Source organism: Macrobrachium rosenbergii, chromosome 37, assembly GCF_040412425.1.
Source record: "Macrobrachium rosenbergii isolate ZJJX-2024 chromosome 37, ASM4041242v1, whole genome shotgun sequence".
NCBI lineage: Eukaryota > Metazoa > Arthropoda > Malacostraca > Decapoda > Palaemonidae > Macrobrachium > Macrobrachium rosenbergii.
The window spans coordinates 29,648,168-29,675,827 of NC_089777.1; the positions used below are offsets into that span (position 1 = coordinate 29,648,168).

The following is a 27,660-nucleotide window of genomic DNA, read 5'->3' on the forward strand; positions in this document are numbered from 1 at the left end:
TCTTTGTCAGCTGAGCAACACCAGATCCGCCCAGTAAATGAAGGGTTAAGAAATTATTCATTTTCTCAGAAAGGTTTCATATTAAAATTTTAAAGAGAGACGTATTGATTTATTTCCTGACAAGAACTGATGTACTATATATATATATACACATACATATACATATATATGTATGTATATTGCGGGAATACCAGTGCAAATAGATATGTTCATTCTTTTAAAGAGTGAATAAACAAAAATGCGTTTAGAAACTGCCATTCAGCAAGTCAGCGTCGTAAACTAAGGTATTTTTCAGAAAATGTTGAAAAAGGCGGATACTTGTACATTCTTATGTGCTTACTGTATGTAAATAACATATGCTTGATAGATGTTCACATAAACACGCGCACATGCAGATATTAGAGGTTGTTACGATAGTACTTACAGAGCGAACGCAGGTTGTAGAGCCTTGCTGAAACCTTTGATATAAGATTTTAGATATACAATTGGGACTTTCTCCTTGTTAGTTTTCTGTAAAATAAAACTATTGAAATGGCTTTGTCTATCCGTCCGCACTTTCTCTGTCCGCCCTCTGATCTTAAAAACTACTGAGGCTAGAGGGCTGCAAATTGGTATGTTGATTATCCATCCTCGAATCATCAAACATACCAAATTGCAGCCCTCTAGCCTCAGTAATTTTTATTTTATTAAAGGTTAAAGTTAGCCATGATCGTGCGTCTGGCAACGCAATTGGACAGGCCACTACCGGGCTGTGGCTGAAAGTTTCATGGGCCGCGACTCATACAGCATTATACCGAGACCACCGATATATAGACCTATTTTCGGTGGCCTTGATTATACGCTGTACAGAAAACTCCATTGCCCCGAAGAAACTTCGGCGCATTTTTTACTTGTTTTATTATCGAATGAAGTGTAAAACTAGCAAATTATGCATATTATACAATAGTTAAGTTATTTATCCTTACAGCTCAATAAGATATTACCTACTGAGTTGTGGACTCCTCAACCTTTGTTTTAGCCCTTTTTGAATTGTGAAATTTAACATTGTGGATGATTAAACCCTCGAAGTACAAGTAAGCGCATTTTTAGGATTGTGTTTAAAGAAATACGATTACATTCGTCGCCTAATATACATATTTTATTATACTAATTTTGATTTTATCTTAGTTTTTTTATGCAATCCTCTGTCGTCTGCTCAAAAAATGTCTGGTAATGCTGTCTATAGCGTGACGTCAGCGCAGGTTCCTAGGAAAAATAAACAAAGCAGGTAACACGGATCATTACGCACAAGACACGAGTTCATATGGTATGTTGGGACTGAATCTGACTCCGTACTCTGACACGGTGAAACCCCAGAGGCCAGCTCATTAGCCTAAACTAAAATCAGTATCATTTGTAATTGAGGGTAGACTAAGACTACATGAAAGTTTATTTTAAATGACTGTGCCAGATTCCATTTACCCTTTATGATTTTTTCTCTTTTTAACATTTTGTAGAGCCAACAAGATTGTAAAGACACTTTTAAAGCTGCCATATCTTCGATGGTAATCCTTCTCGAATAAGATAAGCAAAAGATATTTTTATGTTCAGCTTGACGAAAATTTGCGATGTAGCTGAACCTTTGAAGAAGCTGCTAAAGAGAGACAATAACATTAATTTCGATGAAATTCATAGGATGTGATGCATTTCTCTCTTTTATGAAAGTTAGTGGATACTGAATGAGGAGAGAAAAAACTGAAAACTCTTCGGATGAATTGGCTGCGTAGTTTGTGTAGAGTACATGGTGATGGAAAGGCTGAGAAATATGGTACGAGAAAGATAACATAAGCAGTGTTAGCATAGATGAATAATGTAGTAGATTTTAAGGTGTCAGGTGGATGAAATGGAGGAGGTCATGTTTATAACAAATTACAATTCGAAAGATTTTGTGGGCTAGATGGTGTTTTTACTAAACACATTGCTGATGAGCCTTTGTAAAACTGGGAAGCGGCTTATATTTTGGAAATAATCTGTACAGGCCGTTTTTTTTTTACTGTTGTTAAAGGGTAAACTTCATTTTCCCTATTTGGGAGGAAAATGCCGCAAGTAGGCCGAGAAGGGCTAATGGTAAAATATATTGCCAATTTGATCTCATCCTAAACAAGGCATGGAGTTAACCTTAAACTGTCAGTTTTGTAATCATGTACTGCATGCCAAAACCTCAGGTCAGGTAGTGCAACTACTGACTGAAGTTGTTTTGAGTCTTCATCAAAACCAAAGTAGACCAATTGTGTTTGAATAAACTCTAAGAAATAATCTACAAGTCAGTAAATTAATAGTGCTACTGCCACTACTACTGTAGAAATAATGGTAATATATACAAATTTCTTATTATTTACAACAAGTGAATGACTGCCGTCATTATTATTGTTACCCATGAAGTTGTTCTTGAAAATTTCGTTTTCTCTGATTGGGATATATTTCAGAAAACATTATGTTATCGGGGACTTATACATTTCTCAGGTGCTCCTTTCTTTCAATTAGATTAAAAAAAATAAATGTAGCTGATATTTTTGTAAACAGTTTCATAAGAAAAAATTCTAAAATTGTAAAGCTGGTGTCATATTCTCGAGTTATTACAATTATAGTGATTTTCGCTGAATAAATGATGTGGCAGTTCACAATTTTAGCGGGTTTTTTCTGGTTGGTAAGTAAGGAAGCCAAACAAGAGCGATACAAACGTAATCTAAATGTATTATTAAAGTTTACTTTAACATGCGAGTCTTAACACGAGTTCTACTTTGAAAATACTGTCTCGTTTCGTTCCGAGTTAATATGAGAAAATACCAAGATCTTGGGCGTGAAATAATAAATAGAATTTCTTAACTTTGAAATTCCAATATATTGCAGATATTAAGTGGGTTAAAGTTTCTTACCGGGTGAGAAACTAAATTTTTTTAAGCTTTGAAGACCTATTCGCCGTGTGAATTCTTGCAGTTTTATCTCCAAATGTATTTGCTGTGAAGACAAGGTTACCTTTTATTTCAGATCTTCAGGAGACCTCCCACCCCCCCATTCGTTAAAACTTGATTGTTACAGCAAGTCTTTCCTGAGCTGTTATAGCCGTAATCGTGCACGTAACCATCTTGTTACAGAGTTACGATATGCAGTTAAGAGTGAAAGATTGCCTTATCCGTTCTAAAGTTATTTGGTTCAGGCTCACATTTAATGCCTGTAATTGGTTAGCATGGGAACATTCCTCTCTTCTCAATAACCAACACCTAAACCCTCTTTTTTATTTTTTTTTTTTACGCGCAGGTTTAGCTTTAACACACGCAACAGCACAAACTGCTGTGATCTGGTTCCAAAGTCGTTAAACACTTCCGACATGGTCCTTCTTGAACAAATGATGACTTTTAAAAAGAGGACTTAACTCATCGTTCGTCGGCTCCTGTAGGTTTTCGAAGCCCCGCCTCTCAGTCCTGACCCTGGTGAAGGGTAGATAGTGAATGGGCAGCCAGATTGAAATGTAGCATTCAAACTCTATGGTCTAGAGATCTTGTTCAAACCAAGACGGAGGTTGGAAGATAAATCCAGATTCGGCTGGTCTAATTGTGTAATTGGAAGCTGCGGAAGAAATGCTGAGACGAAAATGTGAAATTTTGGATAAGAATAGCAATTTGATATTGGTATATGCAGTTCTGGAAAACGTATATATCCTTAATTTGTATATATAGTATCAAAGAATATAATAACTCATGTTTTGCACGATGTCAAACGGTTCTTCAAAATCAGTCATTTCCCGAACAAACCAAATGTATGACAATTTCCATGGGATGTGCCTTTATACTGATGAATTGAAAACTCTCAAGTAATTTTATCATGAATAAGTTTTTGCATATTTCAAAACAGGAAGTAAACGGGCCCCTTTATCCCCATTCTACATACTTACGAGTGAAAAATATACTCTGCAACAACTCAAGCTGTTTAAACAATTAAGTATGTGGTGTTTTCTCAAATAAGTTTAACAGATTGTAGGCTACATTTGAAAGGCTTTCTTTGTATTCTGTAATGGAACCGGCAATGTTGGCCATATTCTAGCACGGATTGGGTTTTCTAGCCGAGGGGCTGTACTTATTCTACAGTATGTTTACATTTTTATCAGGAATTCAACTTCTGGGAAGGAGGCATTTTAACAACACAATTCACAGTATTTGAATCGTATCTGAGTGAAGTGTGTCTCTAAATAAAAATATTGATTTTAAAAGCCAGATAGATTAAAAAGGTTAACTACCTAACACTATTTGGGAACGGACTTAACGAACGGAAAACCAAAATGCTAATACTGTCATATAGTTTACATAATTTTCATTTAGGATCTGTAAAAGCCCAGAAGGTTTACGTAGAATATAATTTCCTCTATTAGCGCATGTGTTATTAACGCTTAGCCCCTGTTATGAATACTATATAAAGAAGTTACTACAACAAAGATTTACTGTATCACATGTGGAGATGGATACATTTCGAGGATTTGATTGCAGGTATGACTGTCTGATGGTCCCATTTTTGTAATAATTCAGGCACCAGCTTGCATTTAAAGGCTTGACTATTGCATGAAGAATTGTACAGAAAACGTAACCATAACGAATTTAAAGAAAACGTAACCTTTTACGTCTGATGCCAAACACTACTATATTATGGAAGCGTTGCTTGCCGCCCTTTTTATAATAATTTTTAAAAGAAATTTTGTAAAATAAAAAAATAATGCGTTGAATATCACAACTTCAGTGTCTGTCCTCATAATTCACAGATTCTGAAGCTGATTTCATATTCATTTATTGATATTCGAACTGAGTATTTGAAATATAGCCACATTTTCAAAAGGGACGGAGTAAGATTTTTTTTTACAGTGAAATTTTAGTTTTCTACTGTCATTTTATTTCTCTGTCATTATATGCTGCCATGGTATTTCACGGCCTACATATTATAATTGTGTTTTCTTCTACTTTGGTTAAGGTACTAAGTAATTCTTAATAACTTCCACAGGGCTGAAGAGTTGTCATGTCGTTCTGCTACACGATAGCGATCGTTGAGGTTCGGAATTTTTCATGTATTCGTTAAAGGTATTCGATACTTTAATGTGAGGTTTAAATCAGAGAGTCAAAGCTTTAAATATGGAAAACGTGAAGTATATTGTTTCAGAAATCATACTGAACATTTAGCACGATGTTCAAGCGTTCAGATTACTAAAAATAATTCAAGTAGCATGCGAGATATAGTATTTAAGCCGTATTTCTTGTTGAATTTCTATGAAAGATATTGTTGAACACATTTCAGAAAACACTTTTTTCATTTCATAATTATTTACCATATACAAAAAAAATGCTTCATCAAAATCTTATTTTTATGAACAAGAATCGAAAGGAGAAATCGAAATTGTAAGAAACTAATTAACAATATGTCGTTATAATGTCAAGATGAAGGTACTAAATGAGATAAGTTTTAAATACGCAAGAATGTAAATAATTTGTACAAGAAAAACCTTGATATAATTTCTCTATATATACGTATTTAAAGACAGTCTCCCATAAAGATAAATTTGTGAAAGGCTAGCGTATTGCATGACTCGTCAATAACTAGGATAAATTAACAATATATTTTGTTAGTCACACATTAGTTTTTAATGGTAAATGTGCAACAATGAATTACGATTCTTACAAAGTGCTGTCAATAGAAATTGGTCAAAAACTTAATCAGAATCATAACCATCTTTAATTGTAAAGGCAGTATAGTACCGACAAAGTACCTTCGTGTTAGGCTGAGTAAGCAATCATATCCTGAGGTAACGTTGGCACCAAAATTAATAACTCAGTGTATTTATGGAGCTGTAAAACATGAGGGTGAATTGGAGTCAGTTCTGTAGAAATGAGAAATGGGATTTACTGAAAGTTACAAGTGGCTCTACCTTTGAATTCTCCGAATGCAAATTACTCTAGTATTAGTTATGAAATACTTAAGCACCTTACTTTAAAGTACTTGAACACTTAATTAATTGTTTTTAGATTTACGATGGCGGTTACTTATTTTAAGTGAGAAAATTATGCACATAAAACGAACTGAAACAATTTTTTTCGGGTTTTAGGAATTATGCTGATTTTGACCACGTTTTGTTCTTCGGGAGTGACCAACATAATGTAGTTAAATTTTTTTTTTTAAATTTAAATGCCGTTAGAATTTCGTTAATTTAAAAATAAGTCCCTGCTTTAATGTCTGAGCGTGAAATAAATTGTTATCAGTTACAATAACACTACCTCAAGAAGTAAGGTTGTCATTAAAACATCTTAAAAGTTTGTAATTGTTTATTCCTGTTAAAACTGAAGAGAAGGAACAAGCTGAGAATTATTTGTCGGACAAGGGAAGCTGGTTTGGCAGACGACTCATGTTTGTTGAGACTTTCACAAACACAAGGTCGACTCTCATTTCCCGAATCTTGCATATGGTTATAATTGGCCCAAATAACGTCTAACTTTAACTCATTATGAATTGCTTTTACCACTGCGCTTATCAACATGCCGGTAAAAATATTCACACGAGTAAGTCAAACAAATTCCGACTGTTTACGTTTTTCAAACCATTTAGGACATTGCTATAAATGATTGCCCTGGATTAGCGACTGAATTTTAAGCCAGGTGTGATCATTAGATGTTAGATTTTACAGAATTACGAAGCTGAAGTAGGAGCGATAAAAGGGCCATTAGTTTAAAAACCACAGAGAAATTTACAGTGCAAATTCCAAGTTCGGTTACCTGCTTCTTAACGCGAAATAGACTTTACTTCTATACAAAAATTCACGTTTTTGGTTAACTTTACTTTGAAGATTTTACGCAACATACATAACTTTACTTTACCAGAAACCAAGTAAATTGTATGGGTCTTATAATTTTACAGCCCTTATCATGTATGAAACCTGTTTACGGATTTCCATGGCGACCGAAACCATTGCATAACCGCGGCTACGTATCGCAGACGCCGCTACTACTCGTACATTGAAAGGATCAGTGTAAAAGCACTGTATGACAACTTTCCGATGGTGCCGAATGGATTCACGAAATTACGCAGACTTGAAGGCACAAAGAACTGCTGAATTATTAAACCAGGACATCTGTGAACTCGAAAAGCCACAAACACGAACCTTCCGTAGTCTGCAAGCTGAAATCCATTGTCAAAAAGGTCGTTGCGCTCCGAACATGCATTTCAAGGTCGACAACCCTTTGTAATAGATTTGTTCGTAGCTGAAACCTGTTAATTCTCTGAAAGTTAACTGTCATAAATTAGTAGCGTTCCGGCTATAAAACTAAAGTAATTGGCAATAAGTAAAACGACATCTGGAGCACGGAAAATGTCTTCACATGGTTCGCGAATAAATGTCAAAGGGACTTGAATATTACAAGGCAATTAGAGAGACTTTGGGAAGCCAATCGCATCGCAAGAAAATTGCGTTTTAGTATAGATCTATATTCCTCCAGTGCGCATTCGAGGACCGTGCATTTTAGCCTTTGCTGTAACTTGGATGACTCATGTCTTGAATAAAAAAACTTTTCGCGTCTTGAGTCAGCTTTCTATAACCGATTGATCATTAGTACATCAGTAATGGAAGAACAGAGAAATAGAGAATTATATTTATTTAGGATGGGAAGGCCAAGAATAACCTATTTACTGATACACAGCAAAGCCTGTTTGTAGATGTAACAATTATCGGTATCAGTGTGTTCGTAGAAAAAAGTTGGACATGATAAAAGGAAATACAGACGTATAATTTGAAAATGCTCAAACCTTTTGTTACAAAAATCGAAGTAAAAAATGATTAGTATAATCAGGGAGTTCGATTTATTAGTTTAGTATATTAGGTTTAATAGTAAATATCGCCGAATAAGGAGTTCACCACAGTAATGAGTACATAAAGTCCAATAAACCAAGTATATACTTATTTTGAAAGGTAGGATTTAGTGGTTGTCACTTTTTTCACTTTTTTCCACTTTTTTTCCATCAAAAAAATCCCTTAAACCAAAACCCAGCGTAAGGTCGGGAAGTAGATTTAGACGAGGCTAAATTGAGCAGTATAGCCCAGGCTTTGTGCTTTTAGGGCTAAAAATACAATCTATCATAACTGTTGGAAATAAGCAATTTCGCCAATACTCTTAAAATGAGTTAGGCCTAATGTACAGATGAAAGAATGACTGGCAAATGTCGCTTGGGAAATCAGATTGCGATAAATTAACGATTGTGATAAATTAGCCATTAACGAGAAGGGCCAAGGTCAGAGATAAAGCACTGAGATATACTACATTTGTTCTTGCAGCTGAGGCCTGTGTGGATGGTAGTGAGTTAGGTAGGGATGGCAATGAAGTTAAAGAGAAAACTACTGTAGGCAAATGAGTCAGAACCATTTTGATTCGTAGAATTACCAAGAGGCCCTTTAGTCATTCACTCCAGAAAGCGTAGGTTCTTAGCCACGTTAAATAAGTCTAATCCTTCGGGCCAGCCCTATGAGAGCCGTTAATCAGCTCAGTGGTCTGGTAAAACTAAGATATACTTAATTTTTCCAGAAAGCGTTTGATTAGTTTGCCGATATTGTTCCTTGCGAAGCAGAATGCTGGTGTGATCGAACAGAAGTACGACAGTGTAAATTGGTTGCTCGGTATGAACGAGGGTAAATGCATTTTCATACTCATTTTTTCACTATTTTTTTTTTTATTGAGCGTGAAATTAACGTACCACTTTGTTTAACGCAGTTGCCAGGAAACAAACAAATAACTTTGTGATCTAAATTTAGGCCAATATGCTGCGAAACTCCCTCGTTGCTTATTTCTCCCTCGTCTTTTCCTTTATTCCTTCAGAAATGGTTTAGCTAAAGGCAATCACAAGCTCGTCCTGTCGGCCTACACGAAAAAATTGAATTTACAAATGTATCTTAACTTGCTTATGTTTCCGGATATTATGCATAACAGAATTAGATCTATTCTGGAGTGAAAATTCAACAGGATGTTGGAGATTTTCCAATAATACTTATTTGGTTTGCTATATACAAGTAATAAACACATCTAATTTGCGTTTATTCATCATCATCATTGTCTCTAATACAATGCGACACAGAGGGGCCCCTTGTGAAATTTCGCTGCTTGTCTCTCGTGTGGTTTCATTTCTTCCATAATATTGGTCTGTTGATGCAGTCAAATACCTTCTTGCAATCGGCGCGATCGAGTTTTCTGTACAACGTACAATCAAGGCCACTGAAAATAGATCATATTTCGGTGGGCTCGGTATAATGCTGTATGAGCTGCGGCCCGTGAAACTTTAATCACGGCCGGGTGGTAGCCTGGCCTATATCATTGCCAGACGCACGATTATGGCTAACTTTAACCTTAAATAAAATAAAAACTACGGAGGCTAGAGGGCTGCAATTTGGTATGTTTGATGATTGGAGGGTGGATGATCAACATACCAATTTGCAGCCCTCTAGCGTCAGCAGTTTTTAAGATCTGAGGGCGGACAGAAAAAGTGTGGACAGAAAAAAGTGCAGACGGACAGACGAAGCCGGCACAATAGTTGTCTTTTCAGAAACCCTAAAAAGGCCACTAGAAGGAGATTTTTAAATTCAGTACACTGCTGCTCAATATGCAGTAACACACTGATTTGTGCAACTCATACCTTTTCTAAAAACCAGCTTGTCCATCTCGAAGCATTTATCACTTTCTTTCTTGACCTTCTTGAGAATTAGCATACTGAATATTTCGTCTCAACTGACGTCAGTGCAATGCCTCTGTAGTTACCGCATTGGTCAGGCTACTTTTCATTGATATTTTTGCTCTGACTTCCATTCCCAAATCATCAGGCTTCCTTTCCTAGTTCCTTATGAATAGGGGTTTATCTTCAGAATAATAATAATAATAATAATAAATAATAATAATAATAATAATATGTTATAATAATAATAATAATATTATTATTATTATTATTATTATTATTATTATTATTATTATTATTATTATTATTATTATTATATTATCTGGAAAAACTAGATGCCGAAGTAGCTCCAGGACTCATGCGGAAAAGTGTGCTACTAGAAACAGCGCACATAGTGAGAAAAGTGATGGACTCCTAAGGAGGCAGGATGCAACCCGGAACCCCGCACTATAAAAACCACCCAGTCTAATAGGATGACTGATAGACCCCCCAAAAAATTAATAATAATAATAATAATAATAATAATAATAATAATAATAATAATAATAAAATCTGCAGCACTGTCATCTAAGGATACGAGGTATCTTTTCATTTTCGACTAAAATTATCAAGTTATTTTACGTCACTAATTTGTTAGCAGCCACTGTCGTGGTAGTTGATATTATTTTTGCGTTTGGCTTTCTTATTATTTCACTTACACAGTTTATTATTTAGTTTAACATTTCACAGTTTATTGTTTACTTTAACATTTCTATTTTAGTACTGGTTGCTCTCTAATTCGAACTCCTGGACTAACTAGCATTCTTTTTTTCCAACTAAGGCTTTAGATTGGAGGATAGTACCTGAGAGCAACTCGGGTTCCTGTGGGCACCAGAAGTGTTGGAAGACCAATGAGAAGGGGGCAGGAGATGAGTGGAGATTAGTAGAACATAAAACACAAGAAAACAATGAGTGGCTGAATTTCACGGAAGCCCTTTGCTTCTCTATGCGTTGGAAGTGTGTGTGTGTGTGTGTGTGTGTGTATATGTATGTGTGTGTGTGTATGTATATATATATATATATATATATATTATATATATATATATTTCTGACTCACGTCTGGATCGAACCCAGGTCTTTCAATTGAAAGGTCTGGGTTCGAACCAATGTGGGTCAGAAATTTATTTCTATTCCAGGCGTGATTGTGTTGAATATATATATATATATATATATATATATATATATATATATATATATATATATATATATATATATATATACATACATACATACATACATACATACATACATACATATATTATTGTGGTATGTAATGTTACTTCACCAAAGTAATATGCACAACGTACCCAAAGTACGCAAAATCGACGGCATTTATACTTTTATGAATCTACATTATACATTACGCTGTCTGATTAGCAATATATTACCGACTGAAGTTAAACATTCCAGGGTCCAACACCGCGCTACCAAAGTGGTGTAATTCTCTCTCTCTCTCTCTCTCTCTCTCTGAAAGAAATTGTGATTAATCAGCACTTTCAGAGTGTTTATGCTTTTATATAATGTACGAGGTCCTGTATGTCCAACGGAATGCTTCCGCTTAATAATAAATTATTGTGTATCAACCAACATGCACAAATGCATATATTCTTCCCCTGATGAGAAAAGTGGCACTGACAGATGACTAAATTAGTGTGGACATGCTTTGGTCCAGTGTAGATAGCCTCATTATACCAAATCATTGGGGCAGGTAATGGCTGTTTCAAGGGCAGAGGATATAGAAAATTCCTTTTCATAGTTCTCTCTCTCTCTCTCTCTCTCTCTCTTTTGTTTGTGTTCTATGGGTGTGCGAGTTTGGCTGACCACAAAGTGTGAAAATTTAAGGACAGAAATGGAAATCTGTAATAAACTGGTTTGTCATGCTTCATACAACTGTGTTGGAATTAGCATTCTTCAGATCAACAATTTACCAAAGACAAGATATGACAGCTATTTCATGTCAAGGTGTACTTGGAGAAGCCTAAATCAAATTTTGGTTCCAGTTAGCTGTCAATTAACGATTCCGATAACACTAGTTTTGGTTATTTCTAAGGATATGCGTTTGTTTTCTACGCGACTTGAAATCCAGAAAGCGTTCCATTGCCAACCTCTCAACGGTACTAGGACTGGAGGTCCCTGAATAATGCATCACGGGTGACTGGTTCATGCGCCCGAGTGGCTCTGACCACTTTGCTGTTTTCAGTGGCTTAATTGAATTTTAATGTCGCCTGTGTGTCAATAGCAGGATTCTCCATTCTTCACGTAACTGTCTGGGGTTTGCATAATTTCCAAATTTGGCTCGTTTTCCATACATGACACCAGCTATAGTAACGGTCATTGTTGCTGTAGAGATAAGAATCTAGACAGTTATTTATGTTTTCTATATTTAAGATGACTAGTAAAATTAGACAAAGCTCTCAATATCTTAATCACATTCTGGCAGTTGTAAATGGCCAATGTTTTTTTTTTTTTTTTTTACAGGTATACACACTACCTGGCAATAACGCTTATCTTAATTGCACGGGCATCGTGATAGACTGTGCGTTGAATTTGAAACACCTGGAATGAATTTTATAAGCAAATGACATATCATAACGGTTGTCGCTATAAACCTGCTTTTTCGAACCGGTTATCATAATTACCACTGCGTGTTGGAAGACATCACACTCGGCATACTAGCAGAAACTGGACAATACCAGACGTGTAATGACGAATTATCACTGCCACAACACACGAGGTGTTTGAGGGGCCATTAGCATTTGGATGCCTTCAGGTCAAAACGATTACATGCCCTTTGCTGACGACGTCGGGAAATGAAGGCAGAAATTGAAAAATTATAGAGTATCAGCAGATCAGATGTGTAGACCTTGAGGTGACCTTGATTGCAAGCCAGCAGAAGGCTTCTGTGAAGGGTCTCTGCTATCAAGTCACACCACAGGAGTAGGTACACGGACGCCGAATTCATTCTCGACGATCTGCCTGTCGATCTCTCTGTTACTGTCAATTAGATGATGGTGAGATGGCAGGTGCTGCGCAGGAGTGTCATGGCAATGGGGTCATGCACGTGGATGAGTTGTGGTCCTGTTTGTTATGATTTGAATCGCTTAGCACAGTCACGTGGCAGCAAAGTAGAGAAAGCAAGCGAATAAGAGGACCCTACGCCTAAAAAAAAAATAAATAAGAGATAGAAACTATTGCATTCATGAAGTTTCTTGAATGTTTGAAAATGCATTATGACGTTCCTCCTTTGCGTAGTAGAATATGGAAGATATGTACATATCCACGCACTCGCGTATAACGCTCTTGCGAGCCTTATCGATAACAGCTGTAAGCTATCAACAAAGAAACCTGCTCCCTCTAACCTCCTCCCCACCCCCTCCCCTCTAGTGGATCAGTGCCTCTATTGTCCTGTGCTAAGCAGGGCTGTGTGTACACGTGCTTATATTTAAATGTGCGTACTAGCGCATATATATGTATACTTATTTTCATGCGTACGGAGATGTATGTTTAGAATTTTAATTATGGGTTTCGTTCAGAGAAGCATAGGGGGAAAAAATTCAACACTGAATAGATATTCCTAACTGGCACTGGCAAATTATCATGAATATTGAAGGATATTCTCAGTAACAAAGTTAAGATGGAAAACCTAAATATTACCATTTCATCTTTAACGGAAGAGACGATTTTATATATTTATAAAGGAATGTCATCATAGACTGATGACAGAACATGGCGTCAGGTATCCCTTCGAGAGTCATAATTGTTGTTGCGCTAACAGAAGGTCAAAGATAGAGTGAAGTGTATCGTCCATGAAAAAGAGATAACGAAACAACGGGATGTTGCTTCGAAGACCGGCTGTTGTTTTAAATAACAGAATCAGAACGGGTCACCAATGGAAATTATTGAAACAATCAAAAGATTCTTAAATCTAAAGAGATATTGCGATATTTGTTGTTAACTAATACATCAACGGTTATCAGAAGCGAGAGGCGTTGTGATTTAAATCCAGCACTGGCAATGAATGTTAAATGTATCAACTTACGTAAAAAGAAAATGTGAAGTTTAGCCATTTATCTAATAAAAGAGGAGGGTTGATACAAATAAAATTAGCGCAGTACACTGCTGAAGTATTTGAAATGTTCCATAGTAATTTTATCGGCAGTGGAACGCTAACTGAATGTTTACATTCTCACCACTCCCAAAAGGACTGGGACTCTTCTTCTTCTTCTTCTTCTTCTTCTCGAAATTTTGTTGAAGTTGTGAGGGGCAGTCCGCTGGGCACATTCCCAGAAAACAGGTCGGCATTTCAAGGTTCATCTTAGGTACGATATCTTTACAGAAGTGGCATAAAAAAACATAATTATGTTTTCTGTTTTAAATGACCTAATTCGTTTATGTAATTGTCGAGACTAGCTGGGAACTACTGAAGTCTTTAGGCTAGGAGACAAAGTTGATCCTTAGAACACAATTGTCAGCCCTCTGCCTGTCTTAACAAGAGTTTTACAATGTTTATTAATCAATACGCTTGCAAAGATCAGTCAGATCTATAAAAAGAATAATCTTTTGGGACTGTAGATGATTTGTTTAATAGAAGTTTAGTGTAATTACAATTTTATTTCTTTCTTAATGTTGGAACACTGAGCTGGCATCTCAGCTCTGAGTGGTATGTTTTGCTTGGTTTTTTTCACACCTTATCACTTATTCTTAGTAGGTCAAACTTTTTTCTTTGCGGTCAGAGTCCACCTGTTTATAAGATACATAAACCCCTTGAAAGATGCGTCATACTCTCGAGATTAGATGACGATTAGATTTTACAAAGGTGTTCCTTACAGTCGTACAACTCGTCAATATGTACATGAAACGTAGTTAAGCATGGCGCATTAACTTCACAATATCTTAAGCAGAGCCTTTTTGAAATAGTCTGGTTACTTTTTGTCAATGTACGGAGTTTATTTATACATTCCTCGTGGGTAAATAATTATTCCATTCTCCATATTCTTACTCGTGTGCCAAGCTGAATTTCGAGTACACAAACGCTCTAATTCTCAACAGATAAAGCTGGTCGAACGACGTATTAGGCAAGGTCCAGCGAATAACCTCAACGGACCTTAGTTATAGACACGTGAAGCTGAACGATGTCGATTTTATGTACTAAAAGTACCCATGAATTTCGTGTTAAACGGATGAAAAAGAGAAACTGGCTTCAACGGACAATTAAGGATATATTAAAGGCTTAAAAAGTTATTTAAGAATGATAATTAACCCAGGCTGTAGTAGTTTTATTTTCTTCAGCTCAAAAAAAAATAGTGAATTATCTGTTAGCTTTATGAGGTGCCCTTAACATGTCCCAGTCCACCGTTTGGTAGCCCTTGTGATTTCATGTAGGACCGGTATACTGGGTCTTTTTTAATATATGTAACTACCATTTAGTTACAGTAATGTTTTATAAAGGTAGGGCTCTTTAATCACGAAGATCGGCCTCGCACGGGATTTTTATGTCAGCGTACTATTTGCTATAATTACATAAGTTTACACTAATTGAGAGTAATGTTGACTTTAGAACTGTGTATAACAAGTGTCTGTCTGACCAGTTTCTTAAATCTGTCAAGTACCAATGTTATTTTATTTATCCTTTCAGAAAAATATTTTAGATTCACATTCTATCTTCTTATAAAAAGCGCAGAGAAGACCATTGTTATTTCACAACTACCTTCTAATATATCTTTGCTCGTGGTTTTTATCAGGCCTGCAAAAGGAGCTAAGTCGGGATATTATTTGTTTAGGGTGTAAAACTTTTCTTGAGATGAATCTTACAGGAATACCACTTCACCACGGGCACTTATTCTTTTGCCAGTTCGTAATATTTTGCTTAAAACTATTCTTGGTCAGTGCCTCATCACACCGGAATGGTTCCTCCATCTACTGGATGGAGGCAGTACTGACCCTCATCCAGTTTTGTCCAGTGTAGGGCACCCTATCTCTTGGCATTTCTTTTTGAACCTTATCCTTCTGTGGAACAGGATGATAACTTAATCCCATGCAAATTGTGTATTAATCACATCTTTCCTTAACACGGCTTATCATTATCATTGGCGTCAGTCGTGGATTAAGGTCTATTCTGAGGCCACTGAAGCCTGATCTCTGTACTAGATGGGGCTTACCGCTCAAAATGAACTTTTCACCCCACTCAAGTAATCTGAGACCTTACTTGGCGATATATTTTTCTTTCTATGTAGAATATGTAAGGTCACAGGCCCTTGCCCTGAGCTGTTCATCGTGGCCCACCAGGCCCTTGGCCCAATCACAGCAGTGGCAATAGTATAGTTCACGGTTAATGAGGGCAGATAACAAGGATATATGTTTGGTGTTGCTGATATGGAAGAACACAAAATATTTCCTCGAACATCTGTCCTGTTATTGGTCATGATTTGTCGTTCTCTGTCTTACTAGCACATTACGTGCGTAAGACTCCATCTCCCAACCTTTGGAGTTGGCAAGTTGGGAGCGAAGTACACTGAATAATCATTTTCTTCAAAAAGAATGTCTACAGTCGCCGTTTCCCATAGTTAATCCTCTATCAGATTCTATCTTGGCTATCAATGAATTTTGTATACAACCAAAATGTGTGTATGTATGTGTTTTATCAATTTTACATTGTTTTGGTCACATAACTTTTATACTCGACGCTAAAATAATATATCAATATGCAAAATATTCTATCATGATTAGTAAGGGAAGGTCGCTGATACTTGTTTCATAGATAAACGGGGAAACTCCTTATCAGATGTGAATGGTGTTTGACAATGTGAGAGGGTCTGTTAAACACAAAAGATTATATGGTCTCTCGTCTTACTAGATAGAGGGTCTTGTCCAGTAAACGTGAACTTTAAAAAAAAAGTAGAATATATTTTATTCATCTTATGATGATTGTAGTTTTTAAAGCATCTTCCTTCTGAGCATGCGCTCTTTCAGCGAGCTTGGAATATTCGTAAAATGTTTTTGATAGAATGTAAATTTTTAAGATTGTTATGTGTTCCGTAGTTACCCACAGACAAGATAACAAATTTCCAAAGTTTCTCATGGGTTAAATAATTTTATGACATTGCGGGATAATAACCAAGGTCATATTATGTTGAGAAAAATTACCATCATAACCTCACCATGTTGGAAAGTTGCCTGAAAAGTAATTGTCTAAAATAAGTAAATCAGATACGGTTCCTTTATCTGTTTATAATAATAGAAAGAATGGTGCAGTTTTAAGCTCATAATTTAGTTTTTTATTTTTCATTGTTCATGGCAAGAACAATATTTGCCGTCTCTCGACACAAGACAAAAAACTTATGTAAATTATGTTTATTGAGGGTTGGATACATGCAGTAAGTTATTAGAGATTACTGCAAGGTCAGTTTCATTGACTTCGCTGAGGAGATTAAAACTTGATAGCGGACTGTATACAAAGAGATGCAAGGATTTTGATAAAACCGATAAACCTTAATCAAACGGACCGTTCCTCCTTGAAACAGCGGTACAAAAGTACTCACAAACCCAGAGAATAATTGCGTTCAATCTTGCTGTTCGATTTTCAAGGTATTCCAACAGATTGTTTTTTATTTATTTTTCATAAGTATGTAGTAGAAGTCTCTCCCTTACTCTTATCGAATTTCTCTGGTAAGCTAAAGTATTTATGTCTTTGAGTTTAGTCTTTTGAAGATAAGAATAAAAATATAAGGTAAAATTGTTTAATGGAACACACCTGTTTCACGATGTTTGAGTGAATGTGTGAATTTATGAAAATTAGGCTGTCAGTCCAAGCACTAGGCCACTTTCGGCCATTCAGAGGTTAAGACAATGAAAAGAGGAGTTTGAGCAGGTAAAGTATACCTTAGTTTAACCAGACCACTCAGCTGATTAACAGCTCTCCTAGGGCTGGCCCGAAGGATTAGACTTATTTGACGTGTCGAAGAACCAATAGGCTACCTAGCAACGGGACCTACAGCTTATTGTGGAATCCGAACCACATTATAGCGAGAAATGAATATTCTATCACCAGAAATAAATTCCTCTAATTCTTCACTGGCTTCCCGGAGATTCGAACTCGGGCCCTGCAGAGTGCTAGCCGAGAACGGTACCGACCAGTCCAACGAGGAACTAGTTTGAGCAGTTGAACAGCAAGATAAAGATATCCAGAAAAAAATGAGGATGAAGTACAAAGGTCTGAAGGTGGAACTGGGAGAAACCTCACAGGTGTATTATGTAGTTGTTAGAGTAGCTGGAAAAAGTATTGAAGAATGGAAGAGGGAAAAGAGGTAAAGTACAAAGATAAAAATTGGGTGGAGCCAGTGGCTGAAGGGACGCTGCAGACACCCTTCATTAATGTCTAATGTCTACAGTGCACCACGTGAGGTAAACTGACGGCACTATCCTGCAACGGGGACGAATGATGGATTTTTTCCATCCTGAATGCTTACAGAAGTTGAAACCTCTACTGCTGATTTTATTAAAGAAGATATATCGTATTATTATTATTATTATTATTATTATTATTATTATTATTATTATTATTATTATTATTATTATTATTATAACCCATGCTGCAAACCTAGCTGGGAAAGCAGAATGTTGCAAGACCAGTACAGAAAAGGAAATTGAAAAGTAAAGAATATACTAAGAAAAAATATAGTGGGGAAAAACAAATAAGATAGTTAAAAAACAAATTGATATATAAAAAAGCGGGATAAAAAAGATAAACAATACATATAAGATTACGTGGTAATCATGTCAGCCTGCTAAATAACAAAGCCAAGGTTGAAGTTTCGAAGTTCCAGCAATTCAACTGCAGGATTAGGAGATCATTTCAATATTTAAAAAACTGTATATTTAGTACTATACTGTGGGTGATATAGTCTGGGAAGATCTGCATGCAAGGGAGGATCATAATTGTGAAATATTTTTTACGGCATGCGCAGTGAATTAAGTGAACGACGGCACCAAAGATTATTACCGAGATCAAGAATAAGTAATTTAACAGAGCTCAAGTCTTTGTCGAGCGGTTTAAGATGCAAGAAGCTGCTAGAGACCAAAGAGAGGGACAATAACTAAACAATGAAGAATATGAGAATCAGCACATGTCCCCAGGATAGACAGGTCTCATAAAATCTCGAAAGACTTTCTCAATAAATCAGTATTTTGCTCAGCTGAAGAAGATATAAACCGAATGTGTTTCTCCACAGTGAAGATGGAATAAAAAATCACACCTATATTTTTAAATGAGTTGCATGTAGATGTAGAGACACTGCCAATGAAAAAAGTGTCGGCGGTGGAACCCAACATCCCAGACCTGCTAACAGTCATGCTTTGAGTTTTGTTAAGGTTTAACGTCATTCTCCACAGCCCTCACTGAACACTAAGCTAAATCTCAGTTAAGAGATTCAGTAACCTCAGGGCTATACTCAGGAAATGGGATCAAGGCAAAGAGAGTAGTATCATCTGCATAAGCAAAAAGCTTGTTTTCAAAGCCAAACAAAGTAATAGACCAGAACTCTTCCCTGGGGAACACCAGAGATTACATTCCTGTAGTCTGGAACTACTCTGCAGCCTATCAGTTAAAAATTCAATAAGAATAATAAGACATGGTCCACAAACTCCAGCCTGTCTTAAGTTTAAAAACAAGCACCTCATGAATAACACGGTCGAAAGCAGCATCAACAACAATCACCTCATGATCAGATCATCAGAATCTAGGGATTTTTGCATAAAACTGGACATTGAAAGAAGAGCATCACAAGCACCCTGGACCTTGCAAAAGTCAAACTACAAAACAGGAAACCTATGGTTGCTTTCGGCATAGGCAGACGTTCAAAAACTTAAGGTGATGTGCGAGTTTTAGAAACTAGGCAATAATTAGCAAGGCTAGAGGTACTCCAACCATATTTATCTAATGGAGTAACTACCAGTTTTTAAACTAAGATATACTTAACTTTTTTTTCTAACATGTTTAAACCTAGCCCCTTCTGGCTAACTTACGAAAAACAGGTGGAAACTCTAAAGCTAAATAATCGAAATTTTTCACGGAGAACATAACGAAAATGCCATTTGGGTCCACACCTCCATAAAGGCCGCCACTGACGCTCAGTTATACCTGCGCAATTATGCCTGTGCAGGCAAAACTGAACGTTATTGGGTTCAGTTTTGCCCGCACAGGCCGACTGTGCAGGCTTAACTGCGCAGGTATAGCTGAGCCTTAGTGGGTTCAGTTTTGCTTGCACAGTCCGACTGGCAGGCATAACTGCGCAGGTATAATGAACGTTTAGTGGGTTCAGTTTTGCCTGCACAGGCCAACTGTGCAGGCATAACTGCGCAGGTATAACTGAGCCTTAGTGGGTTCAGTTTTGCCTGAACAGTCCGACTGGCAGGCATAACTGTGCAGGTATAACTGAGCCTTAGTGGGGTCAGTTTTCCCTGCACAGGCTGACTGGCAGGCATTACTGCACAGGTATAACTGAACATTAGTGGGTTCAGTTTTGCCTGCATAGGCCGACTGTGCAGGCATAACTACGCAGGTATAAACTGAACATTAGTGGGTTCAGTTTTGCCCGCACAGGCTAACTGTGCAGGCATAACTGTACAGGTATAACTGAGCCTTAGTGGGTTCAGTTTTCCCTGTACAGGCCAACTGTGCAGGCATAACTGTGCAGGTATAACTGAGCTAAGCTCGTCTGGCTTCAGGAAACAGGAGTGAAATATAATGAGCTTCTCATTGTTCTGCTTTCCATAACATTAGGCTACATGAAGAATAGGTGCAGATGAGAGTATCCCACATTTATGTTGCTGAGTTGTACTAAAAATAGTTTCTGTTAGGGATGTTTTCTGTTCCAGCTGAAGCGTAAAACTGTCTGAGGCTTATCTCTCAGTTGGGTATGATTGTTCCAAGTTAAGTCAGATCTATTATTACACAAGGATTATAAGATTAGATTGTTTTATTATAATGATACGACAAACGAGGAGGGACTTGTCTGTTTATTGCAGCGGTAAAATTATCACTTAAACGACCAAAATGCCGAACTTCTTTATACAACTGTGACCAGTTCAGACGTGAAGGATCACTCAAATTCCAGTTTTACTCATTTCAAAAAAGTTGAATCGTGATCAGAAATCCTAATTAGAGAACCCACAATTTTCCATCTTGACATATGCAGTCTGTATGCTTGATGAGCTAGTAATTTTTTTTAAGAAACAGTCGTCTTAGAAGTTTGAAAGTAATGGGTTAAAAGTATGTGATACACATAAACCCAGAGAATGCTTGCGCTTGAATTGAGAAAGATACAACAATAGTGTGGTGAGTGTGTTTAGGATATACTGGGCAGAGCGTAACCTGTGAAGAGTGATTAATGATCACGAGGAATTAAAGCATGTTGGAGCATATAACTAGTAAAAAATGCGCCCAAGTTTGTTCAGCGCAATCGAGTCTTCTGTACAGCGTATAATCAAGGCCACCGAAAATAGATTTATCTTTCGGTGGTTGCGGTATAATGTTGTATGAGCCGCGGCCCATGAATCTTTAACCACGACCCGGTGGTGGCATGTCCTATATCATTGCCGGATGCACGATCATGGCTAACTTTAACCTTGAATAAAATAAAAATTACTTAGGCCCGAGGGCTGCAATTTCATATGTTTGATGATTGGAGGGTGGATGGTCAACATACCAATTTGCAGCCCTCTAATCTCAGTAGTTTTAAAGATCTGAGGGCGGACGGACAGACAAAGCCGACGCAATAGTTTTCTTTTACAGAAAACTAAAAGAGAAAGCGACTGGGTTGGTGTAAAAATGAGTCTGGAATAAGGGTGTCTCTGTGGTTATACATTTCTGAAAATTCAGGAAATACAGGTACATGGTTGTGGAATATAAAATCAGTCAGGTTACGGATGATAAATGTAAAATGAAACTAAAGAGATGGTGCAAGATTAGAGAAAGAATCTGAACGTCTTCGAAAGGAGAAATTACAAGTAAATGTTATCCAGAGTAACGTTGTGAGAACATTTGAAAACCATGGAAGGTGGAACAGTAATTGTTGGAATAATCGATGTTAGAATATAGGTACCTGCAAGCCAATGTAACTAATGAAGGTAGGAAGAGAAGAGAAAGAAGAGGTGACCCAGAGAATAGGTAAACAAAAGATGAGCTCAAGTTGAAATTTAAAAAGATATTATTAAGCCTACCACCTGGAAGCGAAGCGTGTGTGGTGCATGTAATTTTTACAGTGGGAGCTATGGAGATGGAATTATTGTCTGTGTATAGCATTTGTGGAGTAAGATGAAATATACACTTTCCCATAAGTAAAAAAAAAAAAACAGAGGTAAGCATTTTGAAGTTGTGTGATCAAATGAGGAGAAAGAGGAGTTGAAACAGAATGGTCTTATTCTCCAGAAAGTACGAGAACTTATGCATATATGGTGCAAGAGCTTCAAGGGTGGGTGATAAACGTTGTGTAGGTATATTAGGCGACAGCTGATGTGCACTTTTGAATTTTTTTCTGGGAAATGGCTTAAAGGTAATGTGATATATATATATATATATATATATATATATATATACATACATACATACATACATATGCACACCACACACACACACATATATATATATATTATATATATAGTATATACATATATATATATATATATATATATATATACTATATATATATATATATATATATATATATATATATATATATATATATATATATATATATATATATATATATATATATGAGAGAGAGAGAGAGAGAGAGAGAGAGATTTAAAAACCTGATAAGTTTGATAATTCAAACTTAATATTAACTAAACTTAAGCTGTAAAAGGTTTTGATTTTTATTAGCCAGAATAATTGCCTTTATTCCAATCTTTATTCAACTTAGAACTGCAAATAAAATCTACCTGTGCATTTGCTGGAAAAGTTAAAATTTTTAGGAGATAATTTACGCCCACGCAACGCAGTTGCAATGAAAAATAAATTCCATTTTTTTCATTCATGGGTTTTAAAAAGGTTTTTTTAACCTTTGCTTAACTTGACCAGAAGAAGCATTCTCTCTTTTGGGTGTGTTTACCTCGACTTCCGTTCCTTATCGATCGGGAAAACCGACAGAGAGAACAAGTGGCCGTTTTCTGTGTAAGTTCGTAGGAATAACTAACTCTTGTAATGCCAGCAGCTAAAACTCATCTCCACTAGTCCTTATCTCCTTGCAGGGAAAACTGATAGTCAGTGCGTAGCTTCCTGAAAATACGCCGAATTCAGTGGCCAATGACTCACGGCAACGTGTTCTAAGATAAGTCATCATTTATGCACGTGATATGAATAATCGATCTGTGCTTTCACTGACAGAGAGACTTCACCTGCTGACACCACTGCAATGTAAATATACATGTTTTTGGCGGTTCTTTTCTGTGCTCTAAATAACGTATTAATGAATAGTGTAAACTCGAATGCCGGCAACGTTCCACACGTCTATCCAGAAGCTTCAGCGAGTTCTGTTGGGTCGTCCGAGTTTGCGTGGAAAACGCTATCGTCATTCACCCGCCATCCCCGGCCGACCAGTCCTCCCACCAACACAAGGCGCTCAGTAGCCACCCGAGGCTGAGGCTGCTTCAGCTCAAGACACCGACGTTGCTGCCGAACGTAGCTCAAGTGAGTCAAGTCAGTCATCAGTGCAACGCTTTACGTGTGTGAGAGAAGATGCCTACGGAGAGGTTGCAGATCACCGTCTCCGACGATGAGGCGGCCGATGACGGACTGGTTGGAAATACCATGCTCTCTGTGTGGGACATAGTCAGCGTGGCGATATATTTCATTCTAGTGATGGGCACCGGCTTATATGTGAGTAAACCTTTCATGTATTCTAAGCGTTGTTGCATCATAGCCACAACACAGGTAGTCCTGTTGCTCTCAACCGTCTGCTTCCTCGCTGTCGAGGAACACGGCCCGGTGCTGTAGAAACACGAGGAATAACGTAAATGACGAGCGCCATGTTAGTCTCGGCTTGGTTGGAGAGGCAGAAGGTTCACGTGGGGGAAACTGACGCAATATGAGAGTAGTGGGTGGCCGTGAGTGCCGCTTAAGAGGGGAGGGCGTTGCATAGAGTGCCGGTCCTTGTGTGGGTGCCACGATTTCGCTGAGGAGTAGTGAATGGCGGGCTGTTCCCGGAAAACGAGCCTAATCTCAAACATGTTGGGCAGAAAGTTGCATTCGTGTGTAAGAATAGGCAAGTCTGCTCGCGAGAGCGTAGTAAAATAGCGTAGTGTGCAAATTTGTAGTCTGAGTAGATTGATTATCCTTGTGAGTAACGTAATTGACGAGAATAATTTAGGTAACTTTAGTAGTTTTTGTGATAGTAACAAAAGTTTATCACAGTTGGTAATTATATTTCTCAAATGTTTAACATTTAGGTAACGAAGGTTTTTACAACTGCGTAAAGGGAAGTATTTGATGGTGCTGTAGTAAACACAGTTTTAAGCAGTGGTCGGAAGTAAATACTATATACTGTGCTATAAGTAGTTAAGCATAATTTCGTAATTATTTTTTGTATTATTTTTAATATCGATGATTGGAATGTTTTTCTTTTAATTTTCAAATTATTTTAACATAGTGTCTTCATATAATTGCTTTTGTCCTTGAACAAAGAATAGAAAAATTAAGTAACAGAGTCCAAACATCAGAACAAACTGTTTATTTGTAAATATGACATCTAATCAGCAAAGGTTTTACGTACGTTACTGATAATGTAAACTACCGAAAGCAATGTATATATATATATATATATATATATATATATATATATATATATATACTGTATATATATACACACATTAGCTTTCTTAACCAATCCAGTCATTACTTTTCTTGTAACTAATAGGAAGTGCATTTAATAGTCGATCTGTTAACTCAGGTCCAAATAAAAAAGTATACTGTATGGCTAGTAAAATATATATATATATATATATATATATATATATATATATATATATATATATATATATATATATATATATTCGTGCCCTGTTTCTTTCCTCTTTATTAGGGCATGACACAAAGGTAACGTGTCCGGAAGGTGGCGTGTGGTAATTAGTTAGGTAGGAACAAGTGATTACTTAAAACAAATTACTTAAATTCCAAAAGACTTAAGGTTAGGAGGAAAATGATTAATTGTTCCCGTTCCTGGTTTATTTCGCACTTCTTGTCTTACAGTTTCCACCTTATAGTTTCTTAACTGGTTCGAGACTTTGAATATTGGTTTGAGAGACTTAACGCGTTTGATTTAGGAGACTAATGTTCTGAGTCAATCACGCACTACACACTTCTACTCTTTCTATCTTTCGGTTCCTTTTCTGCTTCCCCTCACTTTGGAACTCTTTTCTGCTCTTTTTACTACGCCTGCCACTCTTTCTGTCCCTCTTTCCATTCTGTCCTTTTCTGTGTTTCTCCTTATTTTTCCCTTGGGTCAACCATGACGTCATATTCGGGGCAGGCATATACTTCGTTTCCGAGGCACCTCTTCCACTTGCTTCATTCCAACTCTTGGAGGTGCGTTTTAAGGAATTCCTGTTGATTACTGGGTACCGACACCTTGTAGGACGTCTTTAGGTCTCTGGCATTGATGGCCTTCGATTGGCCAAATCAACTAGGCCTGACCTGTGGGAGTGGCTTATTTCTTTGGACTCTCCTTTGAAGGCACGAGGCAGCGGGGTCGGTTGAGGGGTGTCTTCCCACGTTCTGCTTCCCAGCTGTCCCCTCGAAGGACTCCTCTGTTTCGGCCAGATGCGACTTCTCTTAGCACCTCGTTAGTTCTTGTGTGTTCTTGAAGCTGTGGTTGGCGACTTGTTATGACAGGAGGAAAGGTTTGTGTGAGTTTATGGTCCTTTTTACAGACCCAATGGAAATGTGATATTTCCACTTCGAAAAAAATAAGTTTCTCTGTTCTATCAATACATAAGTACACATATGTATATATATATATATATATACATACATATGTATGTATATATATGTATATATAAATATATATATATAATATATATATATATATATAATATATATATATATATATATATATATATATATATATATATATATTATTTTTCTGATATATGAACTAACGGTTCTGATACACATACACACATCACACACACATATACATATGTACACTTACATACATACGTACATACATGCATACATACATACATACATACATAGTTCCTTTTATACAGGCACGGTAAACCTTTATATGAATGGTATAGAGTGTTTAGTATGCAGTAAAATAACAAAATTTCGTTTTTCCAGTTGGATTCTAGGGTAGTACGTAGCATACAGTTGCATTACGGCGCAATCAGCCCAGAACTGTAGATTGATAGCTTTTCAACGTTTTTAAAAGTAGCCGAAGATGACGTTGCTTGGTCATATTGTGGCCACCTCAGGGATACCAAATTATGCTGTTAGTAAAATTTTCCTCCTAAGGTCCTGGGGTATCCGTCTGGTGCCGTGATGAACGTCCGATAAACAGGCCGCAGGAATTTTAACTGGTTACGCGTTCATGGGCAAGAGCCCGTGCCAGCACAAGGCTGGCTCTATCTGTAACGAACGAGCTTGAATTCTGGCCAATCGTAAGACCAGGTCGACCTAGGCAACACCATATAGCTCGTGGAATTATTAATCTAACCAATCAGAGTGATATCATTATAAGCCTATGTTTTTATTTAAAAGTATTCTTTCAACAAATGGGAACTTTCGCTCATCGTCCACTATGTATTTTCAATGTTACTTTAGGGGTGGGGGTTGCTCCCCCCTCTTAAGGTCAGGGCACTGCACCCAAGTAAGTTAGCCCAGTAAGGGGGTAGTGCCGTCAGTGAACCTCATGTGGTGCACTGTAGGCATTACTTAAGGCTCTGTGCAGCGTCCCTTTGGCCCCTAGCTGCATCCTCTTTCGTTCCTTTTACTGTACCTTCGTTCATATTCTCTTTCTTCCATCTTACTGTCCACCCTCTTCTGACAATTGATTCATAGTGCAACTTTGAGGTTTTCCTCCTGTTACACCTTTCAAACGTTTTCACTGTCAATTTCCGTTTCAGTGCTGAATGGCCTTAGTTGCCCCAGTGTTTGACACGTATTCCTAAAATCTATAAATCAGTCAACCAAGTAAAGTTAGGTTAGGATGTATCTCTGCTTGAAATATGCCTTTGATATGCTTTCAGGCTGTCCCCAGTAACTTGTTTCCAGGCTTGAGCAAAAACCCAAACCCGTCAGTCTACATGCATAAGCAATTGTCTAATTTGTAGAATGTAGGGACAGAGTAAATGATTCAGTATACAGTATACACTGTAAGGTAAGGTTAGGTCAGGAACACGTACTCAATATTTTACGTATTATATGGAGAAGTTGTATCCATGGCCAGCCCATGTGTCCGAACATATATTTTACCATCGACGTATATGCATCTGCGAATGTCAAGTATGTAGAAATGATGGACGAAGTCCAGAAAACATGCCTTTATCATATAATTAAAAGTACCTATTAACAACTAAAACATAAAGATACACTTACGTGACTTTTTAAAGGATTTCTCGCGATCTGACATACTGTCCCAGTGTCCTACATTGGTACCACCCTGATTGACAAACGTGCTTTTATGAGATTAAATGATTTAGACTGTCCCAGTGTTCTACAAATCTGATCCTACAGGATATTTGTAGGCCGATAGATGTAAGTTTTTGTTTGAATACGTATAGCCTCACTTCTTGATGTTATAAAAAAATCCTAACAGCACATTTTCGGCATAATTTTAACTTACAAACATGCATATATCTGATAATTTAGATTGTACTTGTGTTCACCAAACTTAACCACTGCGT

The 27,660-nt window shown here is 37.0% G+C and overlaps 1 protein-coding gene across 3 annotated transcripts in view; it reads left to right on the forward strand.

Annotated features, from left to right (window-relative positions):
* LOC136825441 (sodium/mannose cotransporter SLC5A10-like) overlaps window positions 1-27,660 on the forward strand; it is a 405,606-nt gene that overhangs the window by 237,832 nt on the left and 140,114 nt on the right. The window contains exon 1 of one of the 3 annotated variants that reach the window (XM_067081886.1): window positions 23,316-23,635. The exons of 1 other annotated variant lie outside the window; for it this stretch is intronic. In XM_067081886.1, coding sequence (XP_066937987.1) covers window positions 23,495-23,635 — 141 coding nt within the window. In that variant the 5' untranslated portion in view covers window positions 23,316-23,494. Of the gene's footprint in view, window positions 1-23,315; window positions 23,636-27,660 lie in introns of those variants that run through there. One more of the 3 variants, XM_067081887.1, reaches the window with a different exon arrangement.